Source organism: Cherax quadricarinatus, chromosome 4, assembly GCF_038502225.1.
Source record: "Cherax quadricarinatus isolate ZL_2023a chromosome 4, ASM3850222v1, whole genome shotgun sequence".
Classification (NCBI taxonomy): domain Eukaryota; kingdom Metazoa; phylum Arthropoda; class Malacostraca; order Decapoda; family Parastacidae; genus Cherax; species Cherax quadricarinatus.
This window is the reverse complement of record NC_091295.1, coordinates 35454960-35477112: the sequence shown is the minus strand read 5'-3', so window position 1 is coordinate 35477112 and position 22153 is coordinate 35454960. Positions and strand designations below refer to the sequence as shown.

Genomic DNA, 22153 nt, shown 5'->3' with positions numbered 1-22153 from the left:
GTAAAAACACGATAATATCATTCCCACATCCTGTTATGAGAGTGTGTGGCGAACTAACATGCGTAAGCAGTGTGCTAAGACATGATGAGAATATTACAGTGCCATCTATTAACTTCAATAATTTTTATTCAAAAACTGAACCATTCAACACAACTACCAGAGTCCTTCCAAAAGAAAGTTCAATCAAACATCTTCTCAGCAAACTTTCTTTCACTCTCAATCCTGGAGACATTCCCAACCTCCTGGAAACATTCCCACCTTCCAAGAGACATTCCCACCTTCATTAAGACGTTCCCACTTTAGGAACGTGGGAATGTCTCAAGGAAGGTGGTAATATCTCTAGGAAAGAAATTCTCACCTTCCTAGAGACATTCCCACCTTCCTTAGACATTCCCACTCTCCACCTGGACGATCCATGGGTCTTGTGGAGCCTCGTGAATCCCTCTAAGCGAATCATAAAAGTGCTTCAGATCTTTCATAACCGTGTCATAAGACCACCTGCGGGGCGGGTTTACCTGGTCATAACCCCACCTCAGCCGCCGTTAACCGCGCTGCTAAACCCCATCACAAGGATTTTAACCCCCCATCTTTGGTTGACTGCTAGGGTTTAAACTCCCTTACCATGCCCCCACACCACTTATACTTAGTAAGATGTTATACGAAACTGGATGGATTGGGTAGTTATTGTGATGGAGGCCGTAGTGGTAGGTGAGTAGTGGTTGACGGCGGTGTGGTGGATGTTGGGTGTTGACAGTGGTGGTGGTGGTGGACGATGGCGGTATGGTAGTAACAGAAAAGTCATGTGGATATAAGATATAAGAGTTTTCTCTTGCCATCGGGAAAAATGTAAAGTGCTCCTTGAAACTCAGCCTCCAGCTTGCGGTGGATTTACTTCTTTGTCGAGGCTTTCACCTGAGTGACACCATAAGCTTTCATACCTAGTACTAGCCTGGATGTGAGGTCAGTCAGACGCACCACAAGCAGACTAACAATTCTCCTCTGACAAATGTAAATAGTTCATAGTATCACTGTTTCTCCATAGACTTATTTATGCGTTGCCTCAGTGGCATATTCCCTCTTTATCAGTTACGCTGCTGTCTGTGGCAGCATCTGCATCCTTCGTGTATAGAGGGTAGCAAGATCTATGGTGGTGACCTTCAGCAGCTACCAGTTCCCTGAAGACACTGGCAAATATTTCTTGTCTGTTTTCCTGACCACAGCTTTCCTGCTGTCTTCATCCGGTCTTAGCTCGGTGTATTGTACAAGAGCCTCTCAGTGTTCTGACCTCACAAGTACTTATTTTATATTACCCAGAGGATGTATTTTGCTTCATAAACTAAGGACTGATATGGGCCTTGCCTCCATTACATTCGTGAAACTTCTGATGCGGATTTATCTGGGAGACTTTCTTTGACAATGTCATGAAACAGATTGTAGATTGGTGTCTCATTTCAGCAGCTCTCAGGAGGGTTTTTCAGGAAACCAGGCGTTTTGCTGATACCACATTTGAGATTTAATCCCGAGATGAACAACGAATCAAGACAATCCATGAGTGTCCTCCTGGACTCTACGCCTTAGAGACGCGGTTCATCATTAATATGAGGGCAGTGATCCAAACCTATAAATACAGAATCATTTTAAAGAAATTATCAAAAGGATATGAATAGCTATTCGTTACTAAAATTCACCTAACTAATGCACTGTAAGCACCGCTGTGTTCATTCAAGCTGTACTGACACTACGTCCATAAGATGCTTTATGTGGCTCTGTTGCTTCAGAAAAAAATAAATATAAATTCTCATAACACTGGAACACTACGCTTATCTTACACTCAACTAATCTTAATTACGAAGCCTTACCTTAATGGAACAGACGCATGGTTCAACTAACCATAAAAATTACCATAACTTTACTGGAAAAACCATAAAAAAAAATCTTCCAAAATCTGAAAGTAAAAAAACCAAAGAAATACAATATCACTGTCCATGTAGCCATTCAGATCAGCGCCATGACCATTTTCCAATAGAGGCACGAGAAACCACAGATTATGCCACCAGGAACCACTAGCGGTAAAGCACGCAACTTTACAAAGTATAATCTATCTTGTCAAAACACAAAACTGCCCCTCTGGAAAAGTTATTACACTTTAATATGCTTACATGAACTCTACAGACTGATACCCGAAAAGTTTAGTCACCTCAGGTGTTACCAAGACCTCCACTACCCAGATACTATGTCTATGTATTTCAAACCAGTGTAGGTTCAGGATTTTCAAACCTCTGATGTTCTGACACGACTATGAGGCAGGTGTTGACCCCACTGATGCCTTGACACGACCATGAGGCAGGTGTTGACCCCCACTAATGGTATCAATAATGGTATACCAACACTATTAACCATACTTGTCCCGTCACAGAACCACCATGGAATCTTGGTGCAGTGGCTATCTTCTTCAACCTGTTTTCCAAGTTCTGGGCATGACCTACCTCTACTAGTGGGCCCCGCCCACAGTGACAATGTCTTCATCTGCTGTACTTCATCTGATTCAGATTCATAAAGACTATGGTGGAGAACGCCTTCATCTAGACCGAGGGACTGATCATCTCATCTACTGTTTCCAGTTTAAATCACAATCAGCATCAGGAACCATAATTGGCAGTTCAGTTAAAACTACCGAAAGTAGTACTTAATGAAAATAAGCAATCGCCAATTCAAATCCTCTATATAATAATAACCAGTATTAAATACGAATGTGTGGGTACTATGGTCGGACATATACAAATATGGCTCTAAATACTGGCACATGCTGATCGAAGACCTGCAAATAATTTCACCTCAATAATGTGCTATATTTCTTGATATGATTGAAACTCTCCTGCATTCCACATGAAGTAAACATCAAGTGAACATCACACTGAACATGATTATCCCAATTATACAGATAACCGAGATGTTTTAGTACAAGCAAGCGGAAACGAATGACAAGAAATTATAAGACTGAGTCACCACCTCGTAGTCACGTTGGAGAGGAAAGAGAATAAGTGGCTGACTAATCAGAGACAAGATATTAAAGCCAACGAAAATTCCCTAAGAAACAATAAAATTATTAGTAGACTCCTGACCAGCTTTTAAAGAGACCCACTTAAAAGATTATTACTTTGACCTCATCCAAAGTGGGTACAATCCACTTGGATGCCATCGAGAAAACAAAACAAGGAGGACTGGTCTCCATGTTAAATGGCATTCATTAGCACCGATTAACTTAACACCACAAATGTAGACGAACTTTTGTCAGTAAAAACTGAAAACTAGAATCTAGTCATTGTAACTGTAAATACCAAGAGAAAACCTCACAGCAGCTCAAAGACAACCTATTGAAAATCTAATACTGTTTTGAAAATCTCTTATTCCAAGCCCCAATTATCCTGTTGCTTGGCTTTCATACAAGATATCTAAAATGTAAACAGGTAGCACAAACTGTAATAGCAGACAGAATGTTAGAATTATTATTATTATAATCAAAAGGAAGCGCGAAGTCAAGAATGTTAGAAATATGTTCTCATGAACAGTTTCACACAACTGAGCTGCTAAGACTGGAAATAAGCTCGCCACATTTTCGTACCATCTTTTGCAGACAGTATCAAAATACCTTATGAAAGTAGTCTCAGTAGAAGACACTGAAAAACTACAACCTTTAGTAAAGTATTCCAACGGGGAAATGAAAATATCAAGATATTCAACAATGACAAATTTCAACTGCTTAATTAAGTATGGGAAGAATGAAAATCTCAAAAACGAGCACGTATACAGAATGAAGATAGACCACATCATAGTACGAAACAAGTAAAGAACTCAGGAAAAATTACGTCTGGTGCTGTCATTTTTAAAAGACAATAAGGAAAATACAGAAAAGCTAGGAAAATGACAGGATTACGATCTGAATATTGATCTGTGCTCAAATTGCCTTTCAATGAGATAGTCGAGCTGGAAAATGTACAGTGATCATATACTGCCCAAATAGACTCTATGGAACATAAAAAATATTTAGAACCCCTAAAAGCACTTGGAGTCTGATTTTTAGGAATGGAGAAGATAGAGAAATGCCTGTTAATATGGGCATGGAAGATACCTGAGAGCTTGGTTCCTAACCTACACACTGCTATAATAACGTACTGGAGTGAAAGATGTGGGAGCAGGATGTCATGGGTACAATTAGAGAACACTGATGTCATGGGTACAATTAGAGAACACTATGTCAACATCCGTGACCCACGACTTCAATATATTACCAGCAGATGTCCGAAATACCGCTGGTACGGAGACATACGTTTATTCAGTTTCCCGCTATATGTGCCAAATCAACCAAGCTGTGAGGGCTTAGTGGATCTGCCGGTCGCTAGCACAAACAGCCTAGATGACCAGGCGATTAACAAGGAATCCTAGCACGAGGCCTGGCTGTCGGGGGTAGAAGAGCCCTCAAAATAGATTACAGGTATGTCACAAGTATGTTATTACACCCTCGCACGTGAGTGTAAGATTATGTTATACCCACATGAGAGCTCACCCACAGAAGAGCGTAAAATAACATCATATTACAGACTCAAGAGAGCTTAAGATAACATATTATACGCACACCTGAGTTTAAGATAACACAGAGGCTACGGTCAGTTTACGGCGTGGCTGCGGTTTATAAACGGGTAGTAAAAGAAGTTAGACTGGCCAGAGTGGGCCGCGGAGAGCCCGTCTTGCCCCACCATAAAAGAGCGACAGGTGGAGAGTTACTGCCAGCCTCCTTTCCACACACACACACACACACACACACACACACACACACACACACACACACACACACACACACACACACACATACACACACACACACACCGAAGATGACAGGGAAAGGCTACAAATGGATCCGGACAAGTTGCAAGATTTGTCAGATAAGTGGTTATTTGAATTCAGCCCCAGCAGAGGTTATGGAGACTGGGGATGGGTCAAGAAGACCATACACGGGGTACAAACTCGGAGAGACCGACTGCAGATCTCACTCAGAAAGACACAGGGTAAAACCATAGTGCCAAATATATCGTCATACAAAAAACCGAATACCCTCTGCAACCAATGTTCGTCTGCCAACCCTAAAAGTAGCCTTCAAGAATCTCGGCAAAGACATTCAAGTCATATGTTAGGCCCATCTTGGAGTACGAAGCACTAACATGGAGCCCACACCAAATATAAAAACTGGAAAAGGTGCAGAAGTATGCAGCGGCACTAGTCACAGAGTTAAGGGGTGTGAGCTATAAGGAGAGGCTAAAGGAACTAACCTTGGCGACAACTAAGGAAAGAACAAGGGGAGCCATGATAATAAAATACAAAATAGCCAAGGGAATTGACAGGGTAGATAGGGATAGACACTTTGAGAAGCGAGAAACAGGTACTACACTTGACACAGATGCGTCATGAAGATATCAGGGAGTACTTCTTCAGCCTCAAGGTGATCAGGAAACGGAATAGTCTGGGCGAAGTGGAGAAATTCTGAGTAGATACGTCACAGTCCAAGGAGCCTATGAGTGAGTGAATCTAGCCAGCAGCAAGTTGAGGGGCGGGGCCAGGAGATAAGATCTGGCCCTTGGATTTACATATAGGTATGTGTACATAGGTAAGTACTCACAAGTAAATGAAAGGTTATAAAAATTGGGAAAAGGCAAATTATTAATATATTTATAGACAGGCACTAAAACCGTGGTCATACGACGTCTGGGGAATCAGAAGTAACCAGGGTTGATCCAAAGAACTTGAGGGTAACCCAAGTTCCTTTGATCAAGAGCCTCTCGCCATGGTTATGATACACTGTGGCCTCAGTCTGACACTCTGGATATTGTTATGAAACTGCAATGTCTGTCATCGTGCCAGTGTGTTGCTGAATATGCTACATTTCATCACAAACCATCCATTACCATGATACAGTGTTCAAACAACAAACACACACAAACAGGAGCAGACAAGAGAGCACTAGACTTGGGTCTTTATAACCCCGCGTGCTTCAAAGTGCTTATACAAATTAGCTGTTAATCCGGTAAATGAGCTCCCATTGGCTCTTATGGGTCATTAATTTGGCTTCACTTTCCCTTATGGGCAAGTCTTCAGTGCCTCCCTCGTTACCCAAAGAACCCTTTACGGTTCCCTTAAAGAGGCGAGGGCCTGGGGGGTCACCTCGTTTTATCAGGGAGATTGATGAACTCTCCCTTAATAAAGAGGAGTATCCCCCTCGTGAAGCCATTTTCTGTTGGCGAGTTGTGGGTACCTCGAACTACATTTTCTTTGTGTCGACGGACCCATTATGTATCTCTAATCTTTTGACTACCACCCAGAGGATGGGTACTGGGTGCATAATGAAAAATATATAGCTAAAATTTGATTGATTCTCCATCTTGATGTGAACAAGACTGTCCGGACTGTTAATCCGGACAGTCTCGTTCAGTCAATCCGACTTTTTCAACTGGGTCCTTTGGTACCCAATACATTCAGCAAATACCCAGGTATCTACTTACTGCTAAGTTAACAGTGGACAACACGCTTACATAAGTTTCGTTTCTTAACGTGTTTACCCGTCCCAGGATCGAACTCAGATCCTTTATCTGTGAGCTGAAGAGCTACCAATGAGTTATGAGCCATTTACTAAGCCATGAATTCTGCATCTTTAGTGTGTGTCTTTCCTAAGTAAGTAAGTAAGTAAGTTTATTCAGGTATACACAAATACAGTTACATAGAATTATCATACATAGCAGCATATGTGTAGAGAACCTGGGATAACCCAAAAAAAGTCAGACAGAGTGACTTATTTCCATTGGGGTCCTATCTTTTTAATACAGGACAAATTTTATTTTGTGTTATTTACTAAAGCTTCACTGAAGCAGGCCTACCGGCCCATACTAAGCAGGTGATTCTCAAAACAGACTGCCATACAAAAATATTTTCCGAACTAATTCTCAATGTTACGTATAGAATAAGCTTTGATTATCATACTAACTCACGCACAAGCCCCACTCAAATCCAACCTCTCTCATTCATGTATTTATCAAAAACATATGTAGCGAGTGTATATTAGAATAGAGGAAGGGAGGAAGGAGGAAATTAATGTGTTCAGATATTTGGGAGTTGACTTGTTGGCGGAAGTGAAGTGAAATACAGAACTGACAAAGGAAAAAAAAAAGTGGGTGGTGCACTAAGTGGAGAAAAACTTTATCCATGGAGGCAGAAAGGAGACTGTACCAAAGTCTAGAGGAACCAACACCCTTGTATGGGTGTGAAGCATGGATTTTGAATGTTGCAAAAAGGAGGAGGCTGGAGGCAGTTGAGAGGTCGTGTTTGAAGGCAATGTATGGTATGAATATTGTGCAGAAAATTTGGAGTTTGGAAATTTGTGTATATTTCGCCTGCTCTTGCGAATTCCCTGCATTGTTAATATATCTCGTAAGGCTGATGCATGCAGGGGATGAGATGAAAAGCTGTAAGCCTTCTCCCTGAAAGCTGGCTGCCTTGGATCAAAGTCTAGTGCAAGCTGGACTCCAAGGTATTGTCCAGTGTGGGTAGATTAGTAAAGCACTGCGTACCTTGTTCCAAGGTTCGTAGGTTCGAGTCTCCTTCAGCCAGAGATCAGTGTTTGTGTATATTTCGCCTGCTCTTGCAAATTCCTTGCATATATATATATATATATATATATATATATATATATATATATATATATATATATATATATATATATATATATATGTATATATATATATATATATATATACAAAACAACCACAGGAGGGAGTTGAATAATAGCTCTAGGCCTATCGCGTTGCAATCAACACATCAGGAGCTTGCAGAGTTGCAAAAATGAGTAAGAAATATCAATAGATTCGTTCAGAGGGAAGCTTGCTAAGACTGAGGGTTGGAGAGGCAGGAAACATACAGTGCCTCAGGCACTGTATTACAGGAGTATTACAGGAATAGATGATGGTCAGCCCACAAGCAAAGGTACTAGGGTTAACTAGCAAAATTAACATCGGTAACATAACGGTTATCAAAATTATAATATATATATATATATATATATATATATATATATATATATATATATATATATATATATATATATATACAAAATACGTTGACATAACATTCACAAAAATACGATAGAAAGTAAAACAACATAGGTAACTCAGAGCTACATCTCGAATACTTCTTCCAGCTCCCCGGCAGTGGGCCGCGTGCCCAGAATGCTGCAGGCATTTCCTCTCTGGATCGCAACACTGAGTCTCTGAAAGAGGAAGCTGGTCGCCCTGCGGTCCTTGGTTTCTATGATGAGCTTTTCACCCAGCTCTATTAGGAACTTTAGAGCACACTTGCCCCATGCACCAAGGGTCTCCGACCCTATTGGGATGAAGTTATAGCAAGGGGGAAGGTCTTCATATTTGCGGATCTTCTGGATCTCCCTGTGGCTGGCAGCTCCACCCCCTTCCACTACAGAGTATGGCAAGTAGGTGTCTGCCAATGTGGCGGCACATGTGTAGTCCCAGGCAATCTGCTTTTCATCCTTATATATATATATATATATATATATATATATATATATATATATATATATATATATATATATATATATATATATATATATATATCCGCGCCGGGGAGCTGGACGAAATATTTCAGATGTAGGCTGTGAGATGTTATCTATGTTGTTTTACTCCCTATTGTATTTTTGTCACTGTATTTTGTCTTTAAATAAAGTCTACGTAGAATATAGGGGGTGGTAGGAGAAGAAAGTTTTCAAACGGCTCCAGTGACAACCTTGAGTTTTCCCTGAAGTAAGTTTATTCTTTTCTCTGAGGATGAGGGTCCCCAGCACAGTTCCTGAGGTGGAACCTCCCTGTAGAGTGTGTGTGTGTGTGTGTGTGAGAGAGAGAGAGAGAGAGAGAGAGAGAGAGTGAGTGTGTGTGCAAATCTACCACGGGTGAGGGAACTGAACGACTAGAGAGGGGCGTCGAGTTAGTCATCTAATTCTCCCTGTGTCAGTGTGTGTGTGTGTGTGTGTGTGTGTTTGGTGTGTGCAAAATAAATAAATAAATAAATAAATAAATAAATAAATAAATATATATATATATATATATATATATGCAAAACAACCACTGTGAAAGAATAGAGAAATTCAAAGCGATTTCGTGACTACTCACATTATCAAGGAACATTATTCCTTGATAATGTGAGTAGTCACGGAAGCGCTTAGAATTTCTCTATTCTTTCACAGTGGTTGTTTTGCATATTCTGAAATCACCTGTTTACTGTGATCTTATTGCATATATATATATATATATATATATATATATATATATATATATATATATATATATATATATATATATATATATATATATATATATATATATATATATAATCTTTCGTTTTGCTGACTATACATGGGTGAACCTAACAACGGTAGGAGAGGAACTTACCGGTATCCACGCTCCCTGAGGCGGTGGCGCATGATGACTGAGGCCTCCGTCACGTCTATCTGGCGGGCACCTGCAGCCAGAATCCTGGTTACATAACCGTCACCAGCACCCAAGTCCAGGAGCCTCTCACCAACCCACCAGTCCCCGTCATTGCCTCCGGCATGTAGCCGGCACTGAAGGTCCTCAGGGCCTTCATTCTGCTGCCTTGCCCCTAGCCCCTCCCCAGGGAGGGTATGCTCTTGGTCACTAGATGGACACCCAAGTTGGTCTTCCAACCATTTCCGTTCCCCGTCGACCTCGGTGTCAGCTCGTGCGCGTCCCAGAAGCCGCCTGGCCTGGGCTTCTGACCAAACGAACATCCGGCCGCGACTCAGCAGCCTGCAATACAAAAAATTGACTCTTGAGTTCTGTAATCACCATAAGCGTCACATGATTTCAGTGACCCTTCTTTAATCTGTGCAATTCAACGTAATTTAGGAGCGTTTATGGTTTAGATTCAGTAATTTTCTTCATAGGAAGAACTTTGTAATCAGTTTGGACAATACCATGTTATGTGTTGAGCCTCGACGCAAGAGTGTAATGACATGTTATGGACAAAACCTCAAAACTTTGGTGTATTTTATGAAGGACTTATTTTTGACAAATAGGTGCATGCTGCAAACAGTTTCTTGAACCTGGGACTCCTATACTCACATCAACTTGAGCGTGAGCCTCAGTGTACTTACATGTTCCTGAATCTTTCATCTTTCCCTGTGACTTTAATCTATTTAGCTTTCAAGAGTCGTATTGAAAACTTGAAATGTACAAACTCTTTCCTTGAAGGTTCAATAATGTTAAAGCTCAGAGTTAAGAGACGCAAGTAACTGGTATAACTCGATGAGAGGTTACCTATAATCTACTTTCTTACCAAGGTAATTATTATGATAAAAGAAAATATGTTAAAACTGTCTATTCAATTCATTTTACATATATTTTGTGAAATAAAGTATGTGCATATCACGTCTGAATTTGTTAAATGCAAGAAATAACGTTGAAAACCCACGTTATCCTGGGTTGTGATTTTTTTTATTCTCATGTAGCCAACAATCTTAACTCTTTGTTAGTTTTCAAATATTTTGATCAAGTATAATATCGGTGCTATCGGTAAATAGTTTTCGCGACTGTATTGCCATAATCTTAGTAGAGTTGTGGTATATAAATATTTTTATATCTTTTGGAATGGCGCCTGTCTAAACTGCCTCCATACAACAGTCAGAACCTCTCACAATGTTTATTTATTTATGACTTTTAATATGAAATTCTGTAATTCATCCTCTTAATTCCCCTAAAAATCTGTGGCTTTTCTCACAGCCATTTACAACAAATTTCTCGGTTATGTTATATTAAATTTGGTTGTCCCATATCCATAAAAAAATAACAAATTACAATGTACCACAACTGAAGAGTTATCAATAAAAGATAAAGGCGAAAACATGTGCAACGCGAACAGAAAACGGGCAACAACTGAGCGCGGTAGAAAAACTGTGATTTGGACTGTTAAGAAGCCTTCACTAGTCCCCCTTCTGACTGTCTTTGCAACAGTTAAATGCTGTCTATAATTAAGAGGACGCCCTGACCTTCAAGAGTCTGGGGTCCGGGGCAAGCGAGTAACCATGATATCGAGGTCTTCAGTGTGAAGCGGAATTGAAGTAATATAAAAAAATGTTGACAGAGATTAGTGTCACATTCTCGAGAAAATCATGTTAAAATGCTCACTGACCACAGTCTTTTCGCCTCTCAATATTTTATTAATTCTTTTGTTGCCATGAATGAAAATTCCATCTCCGTTAAGACTCCAATATCAGTGATAGTTTCTGCCTTGGATTTTACACAGAAGAAAAACTATTTAGGGTTACATTCAATTTCTCTTATTTGTAGGCAACATAGGTTAGGTTAGGGAAGGTTCGTCAGGAAACAGGACAAATGTAGGCAACATAATGCTAGAATCTCATGTTAATTAACCATCTAAAACAGGAGAGTGGCTTAATAAGGTTAAACAACCATCTTATTAATATTCTGAGTGCAATGAAGAATTCCTTTCCTGTCTCCTCTTCCAAACTCCTTCACACAATATTCCTCCAACGTTTTTCCCCAGAGACGGCAACAAAGAATATGGCATATGTCCTGGCCTGCACCGGCGATTCTTCTCTACAAAGTCTATATACAGACGACACTATATACGAAAACGTTGAGCACTATATTGCCCAGGGAAATTCAATTATACGAGCTTATATGAGGATTTTATTTAGGCTCCGGCAATAAATATAAGGAAGATGCAAATAAGAAAGTATTAAATGAAGATTAAGATGACAAAGTTGAAGATGACGATGAAGAATGTGAGAGACTGCGAGTGGGAAGATAAATGTTGAGCACAATATGAAGACGAATGAAGCCACCAGAGGCGGTGTCATCGCCACTACCACTGCCGCAACCAACACTACCACCACTAACACAACTGCTGCCACCAACACTGCCACCACTACCAAGTTTACCACCACCACAACTGCTGCAACCGCGACAGCTGCCACCAACACTGCTGCTGCCACCACCATCACCACTGCTATCGCCAATGCTGATGCCACCACCACCACTATTATCGCCACTGCTGATGTCATCACCACCACTGTTATCGCCACTGCTGATGCCATCACCACTGCTGATGCCATCACCACCACTGCTACCATTATCAACACTGCGGTTGAAGCCACAAATTCCTAGGCCACTAACACTTATCACCATTAATCGCTGCCACCACCACCACCGCTTACACTGCTGCTACCACAACCACCACCATCAATGCTGCAACCGCTACAACCACAATCAGCACCGCTGCCACCACTCCAACCGCTGATACCACCACCACCACCAACACTGCCACAACCACTATTATCACCTCTTCCACCACTTTCTCCCCCCACTGTCCCCACCGCCACCACCTACATCGGTACCCCGCTCTCTCTCTAAACACACTAAATAACCCAACAGAGCAATGGAAGAGGAGAGACAAGAAAAAATGAGTGGTGATAAACAAAAGGCTGGACAGGTAGTGAAGGGGGGAAGGGGGGTCATGGGGTAGCCAGTGGACACAGGCAGTGGGGACCAGATACTCGGAGCCAAGCATCAGAGAAAGAGATAACGATATATATGAAAATCAATCACTGGTACATCGACAACCCCGCCATATTGCTGAGGAGTGCTGCCACCTAGCGGACGCCGCGCCAACTTCCCTTCTCTTGTTTTCTTTTTTTTTTCCTTTTATTTTGGTGGTAGAACTCGCTAAAGAAATCTTTCATTCGGGATTCTCCCGTGTTCATCAAAAAATGCGTATTGGATCCCTGGGGAGGGCTGGCCATCCCAGCCACGGGGACAGTATGAGAAACTCCTCTTAGCATCTATTATGTCCGAGGCAAGAAAGGAATTTGTGAGGGGGGCGCTCTTAAAAATTCTGCCAGCATCAAAATGCAGACCGGGAGGGGTGGAGGGTGGAGGGCACAAAGAGCTGGAGAGGCAGAGGTGGCTCAGCCGCCGGCATCAACCTCCTCCCCTCAATATATTTCCTTGGCCGTGGCCGCCGCTACTGCCACTGCCACCGCTACTACAGCTGCACCACCGTTGTTGTCAACAACACTTCTGCCACCATCGAGACTGGTATCAATGTGAAGACGACCACGACCACGACGACCGCCACCACCACCCACCTCGGGTGTGTGCAGCATGTCACTAATGGTACTTCCTGGTCGTTATTATATGCACTTTATACTGTGTATTATATGCAAGGGAGAGCGCTAAACTCACAAAAGTCATACAGTGCCGAAAGGAGGAGTAATAGGAGGCAATCAGGTTCGATTCAATAAAGGGGAGGTCACTTTCAGTTCCTTGAATCAGAAGCCCCTCGCCAGCGTCAAGGAATCTCATATGAGGGGCTAACACAGGGTGGTTTAAAGCTATCTTCCTTAAGGTCAATGCAAAATCCTTCTAATCTGCTTATAAAATTTTAATTTGGATGAAAAAGTAGCGTTTCTGTTTCTTGATCACCTGACCCAGGAACAATGTTCTGAAAGATCAGTGTGTGTGTGTGTTACTTGACGGTTGCCAAAGGCACTTGTCGACAGATATTTCGCCTGTTGAGTGTGTGTGTGAGTGTGTGTGTGAGTGTGTGTGTGAGTGTGTGTGTGTGTGTGTGTGTGTGTGTGTGTGTGTGTGTGTGTGTGTGTGTGTGTGTGTGTGTGTGTGTGTGTGTGTGTGTGTGTGTGTGTGTGTAATTTTGTTACCTAACATATCGAAAATTTCATCTAGCATATCAAAGAATTTACCTAATATATATTATTTTGCCTAACAATATTTTAAGTATGACGGGAACGTGACCAATTATTATTTATTAGGTTCATGTTCTTGTTTTCTGCTGGAGGATTACCATAATTTTCCTTGTTATGAGTCTTTTATTACCCATTCTTTTACCTTATTTCTACTACTCACTCGAATTACTTTTCCATTATATACGTCATTATTTCGCAAGAAAAGTTATTATTTACTAATGTTGATACCAGGTAATATTTCAGGCCGTCTCTAATATTACTGAAATGAGGCTTCATCCTAACTTCAGACTGTGTTACTCTTGTTGATGTTACAATACTTCTTGTGTTGTTACTATTACAATACTTTTGTGTTGTGTTGTTACAGTACTTTTGTGTTGCGTTATTGTTACAATACTTTTGTGATGTGTTACTGTTACAATACTTCTTGTGTTGTTAATATTACAAAATTCTTGTGTTACTGTTACAATACTTCTTGTATTGTGTTCATGTTACAATACTACTTATGCTGTATTACTGTTACAATATTTCCCTTTGTCTTGTGCTACTCTTACAATATTTCCCTCTGTATTGTTACTGTTATAAAAATTACCATATTATGTTACTGTTATGTTACTGTTACAATGCTTCCCCTTGTGTTATTACTGTTAGTATACTTTACCTCTCCTTCTGTTGTTTTAATGTTACAATATTTCATTTGTCGTGTTTCTTTTACAATACTTTTCCTTCTGTTGTGTTACTGTTGCAATACTTCTGGTGTTACTGTTACACTTTTGCAACATTTATGTTGTTTCTGTTACAATACTTTCCCAGTAGCGTCGGTAGTCGCGGCCCAAGTCCCATGGCAAGCAGCATCGCAAGTCACGTCACAAGGCGTGTCACAACGTCCCAAGTAGCATCGCGACTTGCGTCGCACGTAGCACATGTGGCATCATAAGTCACACAAGCAGTATGGCAAGTAGCTTCCCATAAAGAGTCACTCGTGGGGTTCTACTGCCTCGTATATAGTCACTCGTGGGGTTCTACTGCCATCTTCTTTAATCAAAGGTCTCACACTAGAGGTTTGTGCCATATATTTTAAATACGGGAAATACTTTTTTCTCTCAATCTAACTTGCAATTTTTTTTAGTTTCTGTCTCTCCTGGAATCTATGGTGTATTCATGCTGGGTATTACTGTAGTTTTATGCATTGGGGTACTGAGAGATGCTATAGTAATGTACTGGGGTACTGGGAAGCGCTGTAGCGTGAGTAATGTACTGGGGTACTGGTAGATGCTGTAGTGTTGAGTAATGTACTGGGGTACTGGTAGATGCTGTAGTGTTGAGTAATGTACTGGGGTACTGGTAGATGCTGTAGTGTTGAGTAATGTACTGGGGTACTGGTAGATGCTGTAGTGTTGAGTAATGTACTGGGGTACTGGTAGATGCTGTAGTGTTGAGTAATGTACTGGGGTACTGGTAGATGCTGTAGTGTTGAGCAATGTATTAGTTTAAACTTTGGTATATAAGACTTGGTTACTGTGACCTGAATCACTTGCTCTCTGAGGTCCGTACTAAAATTTCATTTATTTTTTTTTTTTTTTTTTTTTTTTACTGTTTGTGTCCACTTATTTTTGCTTATAAAATCTATGCCAACTTTTCATGTAATCGACGACCCGTTGAGTGCATCTGTGTCTATGTAGTCTCCAGTTATATGGTACTCAATACAAGTGGAAAAAGTAATGAATATTAAACTAAAGAGAGAACAAGAAATAAAAAGAGGAACTGTGACTTAAAGCTAAACGCAGAGCTCAACGTTCTTTCAATAAATGGTGGTTTGCAATGGTGGTCTTGACGAGAACGGTAGGACATTAAGAAAACAGGGAAGAAAGCAGGTTCAGAGAGGCACAACAAATGGAAGAAACAACAAAAAAGTTAAAGGAAGACGAAGAATTTTGCAATAAAGTCAGATGGTCCATGACTGACATGGGCAGTAAAAATAACTGTAATGAATGTAGTGACGTCACGTAGGTAGAAGAAAGACTTAAGAAAAATAAGTTACAGTGTAATCCATTTATTGTGAGAGCAAGAGTAAGAAAGTAAGATAATAGGTAAGAACGTGAGAGGGAAAATTCATGGAAAAGGAGACATGTATCCAGGCCAAATTCTGAAGTTATTTATAAACTTACAAGGAATAAAAAATTCCTCTAAATCCCTTACTCGCAACAGTCATACAGCACTGGAAACAACAGAACTCCACGGACAAAGGACACAGAGCAACCTAATGACTGTGCCGTCAAAGAACGTGCTTATCCATCACGCTGAAATTTCAACAAAGACAAGAAGACTAAGTAGGCTAGACATAATATTCAGTCAAAAGTTAATCTGACATTGAAAAACTAGAATATGAGATCCCATTAAGAACAAACAACAATGGTATCACTGCGTCTGAGTACTTATTTAAAGTAAAAGCAGAAAACTGGAATAGAGAACGAAAGCAAGAGACTAGTTAACTAAGGAAAATAAGTTAATCTGCTTATAAATACAATGGGACAATGAAAAAAAATGGAAAAGTACCCAAAACAGCATGAATTACTTTACTAAGAAATGCAAAGCGGCCACAAATTCATCCCAATAAGTATAACTAGGTGAGTATACAGCTGAGTTAGTGAAGACTTACTCTATTCATAGTTTGAAAGAGGTATGACAACAAAGTAGCTTGCGAAATACTGCACAAATTATATGGAAGTTAAGCAGAGACCAAAGAAATAGATCTGTTTAATCACTTGAACAAGTGAAGGTAAAGACAATCAAATACAGACACCAAGGAGAGATAAACAAATCATTCAACGAATCAAGCAACAATTCAAGCATGGAATCCTTGGTACGAGAGGCGCGCACACAACTATCAATGCTAAAATACTGCACTTAACAGTAATGTGAAATAAGCTAGAGGAAGGTAGGTAGGTCATATGGTGTATATCTCGTGATTAGTGGACGGAAGCTCGAGTCTCAACCAGTTCGTGTGCTGAATGACCAACTAGAGTTCAGGGTTCCACATAAAATAAAAATAAATCTACATGGTTGTGGTGTGCACTCTGGGAGGGTGGCGTGACGAGCCCTGCTGTCAATTACACAAGAGGGAAGGATTCATGCGGCAAGGCCAGCCAGCAGGCAGGAATGAGAGGCGACAGTGAAGAAGATGCAGCACTGAGAGAAAGGAGTGAGGGAAGAGGGATGACGAAAAGCGGGATTAAGTGAAGAGCACAGGAGTAAGGAGCCTGGAGGGAATAACTGGATAAAAGGGGGCAGGAATAAGAGTGAAGGAAATAAAGGATAGAAGAGCGTAAGAGCGCGGAGAATAAGTAGAGAGAAGAGAGCAGGAGTAAGGAGAGTGGACAGAATCAGCTGATATCAACGAAAAGGAATAAGGAAGCAGTGGAAGAAGCAAAGACAGAGAGTAGGAGGACTGGCTAACGAGAACAAGGAAGGAAACAGAAGGCAAGAATGTGACACTTTGGAGAGACTAAGGAGGGGGGGAGGGGGGACATAGCTTGTACACATGACTTTCTGTACCTTTTCATACCTAGTGAAACTGTGTAGTGTGTACTCATCTAACTGTGCTTGAAGGGGTCGAGTCATAGATCCTGGCCCCGCCTCTTCACTGGTCGCTACTGGGTCACTCCCTGCGCTGTGAGCTTTATCATACCTATTCTAAAGCTATGTATGGATCCTGCCTCCACCACCACACTTTCCAGACTATTCCACTGCCTAACAACTCTATAACTGAAGTACTTCCTAACATCTCTGTGACTCATCTGAATATACAACTTCCAATTGTGACCCCCTGTTGCTGTGTTCCATCTCCTGAACATCTTATCTGTGTGTACGCGCGCGTGCGTATTAGACTGTCAGTGCGCGTGCGTATTAGACTCTGCGCGTGCGCATTAAACTGTCAGCGCGCAACAACTCTTTCGTACAGTTAAGCAATTAGTGTGAGGGGAAGACAAGTCAAGTATCCAGAATAAGTCTCATCAGGACAAGCGTCTTAGAAATGTTGCGAGAGACTGCAACACACAAAGATAGCAACAAGGTCAACACTGTGTAACAAACCATGAGAGCTACAGTTGCAGGTTCATAAAGACTAAAATGCCCTCTGTGGTGTCAGTTACCCATCTGTAAGGCCTAGATTTATTGCAGCATTAAGGTGACAGTCACAGCCAAGTTACACACATGTTGTGGCAATGTTGCAGTTTTGTGAAAACTATGATAGAACCGTTATAGCAATACTAGCAAGCCCATCAAGACAACAGTTGCAAGCCCTTTATAACAACAGTTATAGACCCATTATAACAACAGTTATAGACCCATTATAACAACAGTTATAGACCCATTATAACAACAGTTATAGACCCATTATAACATCAGTTATAGACCCATTATAACATCAGTTATAGACCCATTATAACAACAGTTATAGGTTCATTATAACATCAGTTATAGACCCATTATAACATCAGTTATAGACCCATTATAACATCAGTTATAGACCCATCATAACATGTTATAGACCCATTATAACATCAGTTATAGGCCCATTATAACATCAGTTATAGATCCATTATAACAGTTATAGGTCCATTATATAAGTTATAGACCCATTATAACAACAGTTATAGGCCCATTAAAACATCAGTTATAGACCCATTATAACAGCATTATAGGCCCATTATAACATCAGTTATAGACCCATTATAACATCAGTTATAGGCCCATTATAACGTCAGTTATAGGCCCATTATAACATTAGTTATAGACCCATTATAACAGTTATAGACCCATTATAACATCAGTTATAGACCCATTATAACAACAGTTATAGGCCCATTATAACATCAGTTATAGACCCATTATAACATCAGTTATAGGCCCATTATAACATCAGTTATAGGCCCATTATAACATTAGTTATAGGCCCATTATGACAACAGTTATAGGCCCATTATGACAGCTATAAGTCCATTATAATAGTTATAGGTCCATTATAATACAGTTATAGGTCCATTATAAGAAGTTATAGACCCATTATAACATCAGTTATAGACCCATTATAACAACAGTTATAGGCCCATTATAACATCAGTTATAGACCCATTATAACATCAGTTATAGACCCATTATAACATCAGTTATAGGCCCATTATAACGTCAGTTATAGGCCCATTATAACATTAGTTATAGACCCATTATAACAGTTATAGACCCATTATAACATCAGTTATAGACCCATTATAACAACAGTTATAGGCCCATTATAACATCAGTTATAGACCCATTATAACATCAGTTATAGACCCATTATAACATCAGTTATAGGCCCATTATAACGTCAGTTATAGGCCCATTATAACATCAGTTATAGACCCATTATAACATCAGTTATAGGCCCATTATAACATCAGTTATAGGCCCATTATAACATCAGTTATAGGCCCATTATAACATTAGTTATAGGCCCATTATGACAACAGTTATAGGCCCATTATGACAGCTATAAGTCCATTATAATAGTTATAGGTCCATTATAATACAGTTATAGGTCCATTATAAGAAGTTATAGGCCCATTATGACAATTGTTATAGGCCCATTATGGCAAGAGTCAAGATGGCGACGAGGCTAGGCTCACCTGTCCACAACATTTATCTTCATTATTATTAATTTTTACGGCGTGACCAGGAGAAGAGAGAAACAAAGAGAAAGGGGAGGCGATGGGAGAAGAGAAAGGGAGAGAAGAGGGTGTTGAAAATGGAGGGGATGATGAAGACGGAATTATCGTGTGGGTGTTGTAGGAGTGGTGTGGTAGATGTGTGGTAGGGGTGGTGTAGTAGGAGTGGTAGATGTGTGGTATGGGTGGAGTGGTAGATGTGGTAGGGGTGGAGTGGTAGATGTGTGGTAGGGGTGGAGGGGTAGATGTGTGGTAGGGGTGGAGGGGTAGATGTGTGGTAGGGGTGGAGTGGTAGATGTGTGGTAGGGGTGGAGGGGTAGATGTGTGGTAGGGGTGGAGGGGTAGATGTGTGGTAGGGGTGGAGTGGTAGATGTGTGGTAGGGGTGGAGGGGTAGATGTGTGGCAGGGGTGGAGGGGTAGATGTGTGGTAGGGGTGGTGTAGTAGGAGTGGTAGATGTGGTAGGGGTGGAGTGGTAGATGTGTGGTAGGGGTGGAGGGGTAGATGTGTGGTAGGGGTGGAGTGGTAGATGTGTGGTAGGGGTGGAGTGGTAGATGTGGTAGGGGTGGAGGGGTAGATGTGTGGTAGGGGTGGAGGGGTAGATGTGTGGTAGGGGTGGAGTGGTAGATGTGTGGTAGGGGTGGAGTGGTAGATGTGTGGTAGGGGTGGAGGGGTAGATGTGTGGTAGGGGTGGAGGGGTAGATGTGTGGCAGGGGTGGAGTGGTAGATGTGTGGTAGTAGAGTGGTGGATGTGTGGTAGGGGTGGAGAGGTAGATGTGTGGCAGGGGTGGAGTGGTAGATGTGTGGTAGGGGTGGAGTGGTAGATGTGTGGTAGGAATAGAGTGGTAGATGTGTGGTAAGGGTGGAGTGGTAGATGTGTGGTAGAGTGGTAGATGTGTGGTAGAGTGGTAGATGTGTGGTAGGAGTGGAGTTGTAGATGTACGGTACAGGTGGAGTGGTAGATGTGTGGTAGGAGTAGAGTGGTAGATGTGTGGTAGAGGTGGAGTGGTAGATATGTGGTAGGAGTGGTAGATGTGTGGTAGAGGTGGAGTGGTAGATATGTGGTAGGAGTGGTAGATGTGTGGTAGAGGTGGAGTGGTAGATATGTGGTAGGAGTGGTAGATGTGTGGTAGAGGTGGAGTGGTAGATATGTGGTAGGAGTGGTAGATGTGTGGTAGAGGTGGAGTGGTAGATGTGTGGTAGGAGTAGAGTGGTAGATGTGTGGTAGGAGTAGAGTGGTAGATGTGTGGTAGGAGTAGAGTGGTAGATGTGTGGTAGGAGTGGTAGATGTGTGGTAGGAGTAGAGTGGTAGATGTGTGGTAGGAGTAGAGTGGTAGATGTGTGGTAGGAGTAGAGTGGTAGATGTGTGGTAGAGGTGGAGTGGTAGATGTGTGGTAGGAGTGGAGTGGTAGATGTGTGGTAGGAGTGGAGTGGTAGATGTCTGGTAGAGGTGGAGTGGTAGATGTGGTAGGGGTGGCGTGGTATATGTGTGGTAGTAATAGTGGTAGATGTGTGGTAGGAGTGGAGTGGTAGATGTCTGGTAGAGGTGGAGTGGTAGATGTGGTAGGGGTGGCGTGGTATATGTGTGGTAGTAGTTGTGGTAGATGTGTGGTAAGAGTAGAGTGGGAGATGTGTGGTAGATGTGGAGTGGAAGATGTGGTAGTGGTGGCGTGGTAGATGTGTGGTAGGAATAGAGTGGTAGATGTGTGGGAGGAGTGGAGTGGTAGGTGTGTGGAAGAGGTGGAGTGGTAGATGTGCGGTAGGAGTGGAGTGGTAGGTCATAATGAAGACAGAGAGAGAGAGAGAGAGAGAGAGAGAGAGAGAGAGAGAGAGAGAGAGAGAGAGAGAGAGAGAGAGAGAGAGAGAGAGGTGTCTCCCTTACTTCGTCGCGCCTTACTCCAACAAGAAAAATAATGAATGTGTAATGTCGTGATGAAAATACAAAGAGCCTCTGATACGGAGATATTCGCACTCGATTGACGAAAAACGACCAGAGGTACGACTTCGAAAAACACAGAAGTTTCAAGTTCCATTTCTGAGCTAGTTAACCTAAAACACATTTTTTAATCAAGTATTTCAAGCGGAGTTTAAGAGAGTGCCAGTAATTTTAAAGGAAACACAGAAACAAGTGTAATGTTAACTGGAGGAAGACGAGTGCAGATCTTGTGCTGCTGGCAACGCTGTGTCCCGCCGCCAGCATGTTGTCATCTGCGCATCTGGAACAGGAAAATAATAAAGAGATGGTTTCATGCATGGATGGTTCACGGGGGATCAGAACAGCTACAAGGAAAATGCTAGATTTTCTTCTGCGGATTCATGAATGAGAACGGTGCAAACCGTGTTTTAATCCATTTATACAGCGGAAATACTCCGGATGTTTCCAGTTACAACAAAAAAAAAATGTCAGTAACATCGATTTAAAGTCAAATGGAAGTTACGACACGATTCCTCTGGTCATTTGTTTTTTCTGCAGCTGCTGCTGCCGCCAGGAATAACATCGCTATAAAATGTTTTACACACAACCCTCATCAACAACACACAGCAACAGCCCCAAATTCTGCCAATCCACATTTTAACATACATAATCAATTATAAATG

The 22153-nt window shown here is 41.4% G+C and overlaps 1 protein-coding gene across 1 annotated transcript in view; it reads right to left on the bottom strand.

Moving 5' to 3' along the window:
* The window catches only part of LOC128684579 (protein-L-histidine N-pros-methyltransferase), a 92565-nt gene extending 70797 nt beyond the window's left edge, over window positions 1-21768 (bottom strand). The window contains exons 1-2 of the mRNA XM_053770877.2: window positions 21697-21768; window positions 9501-9878 (exon numbers count right to left, since the gene is read on the bottom strand). Coding sequence (XP_053626852.1) covers window positions 9501-9878; window positions 21697-21755 — 437 coding nt within the window. The 5' untranslated portion in view covers window positions 21756-21768. The remainder of the gene's footprint in view (window positions 1-9500; window positions 9879-21696) is intronic.
* Between the last annotated feature and the right edge of the window lie 385 nt (window positions 21769-22153).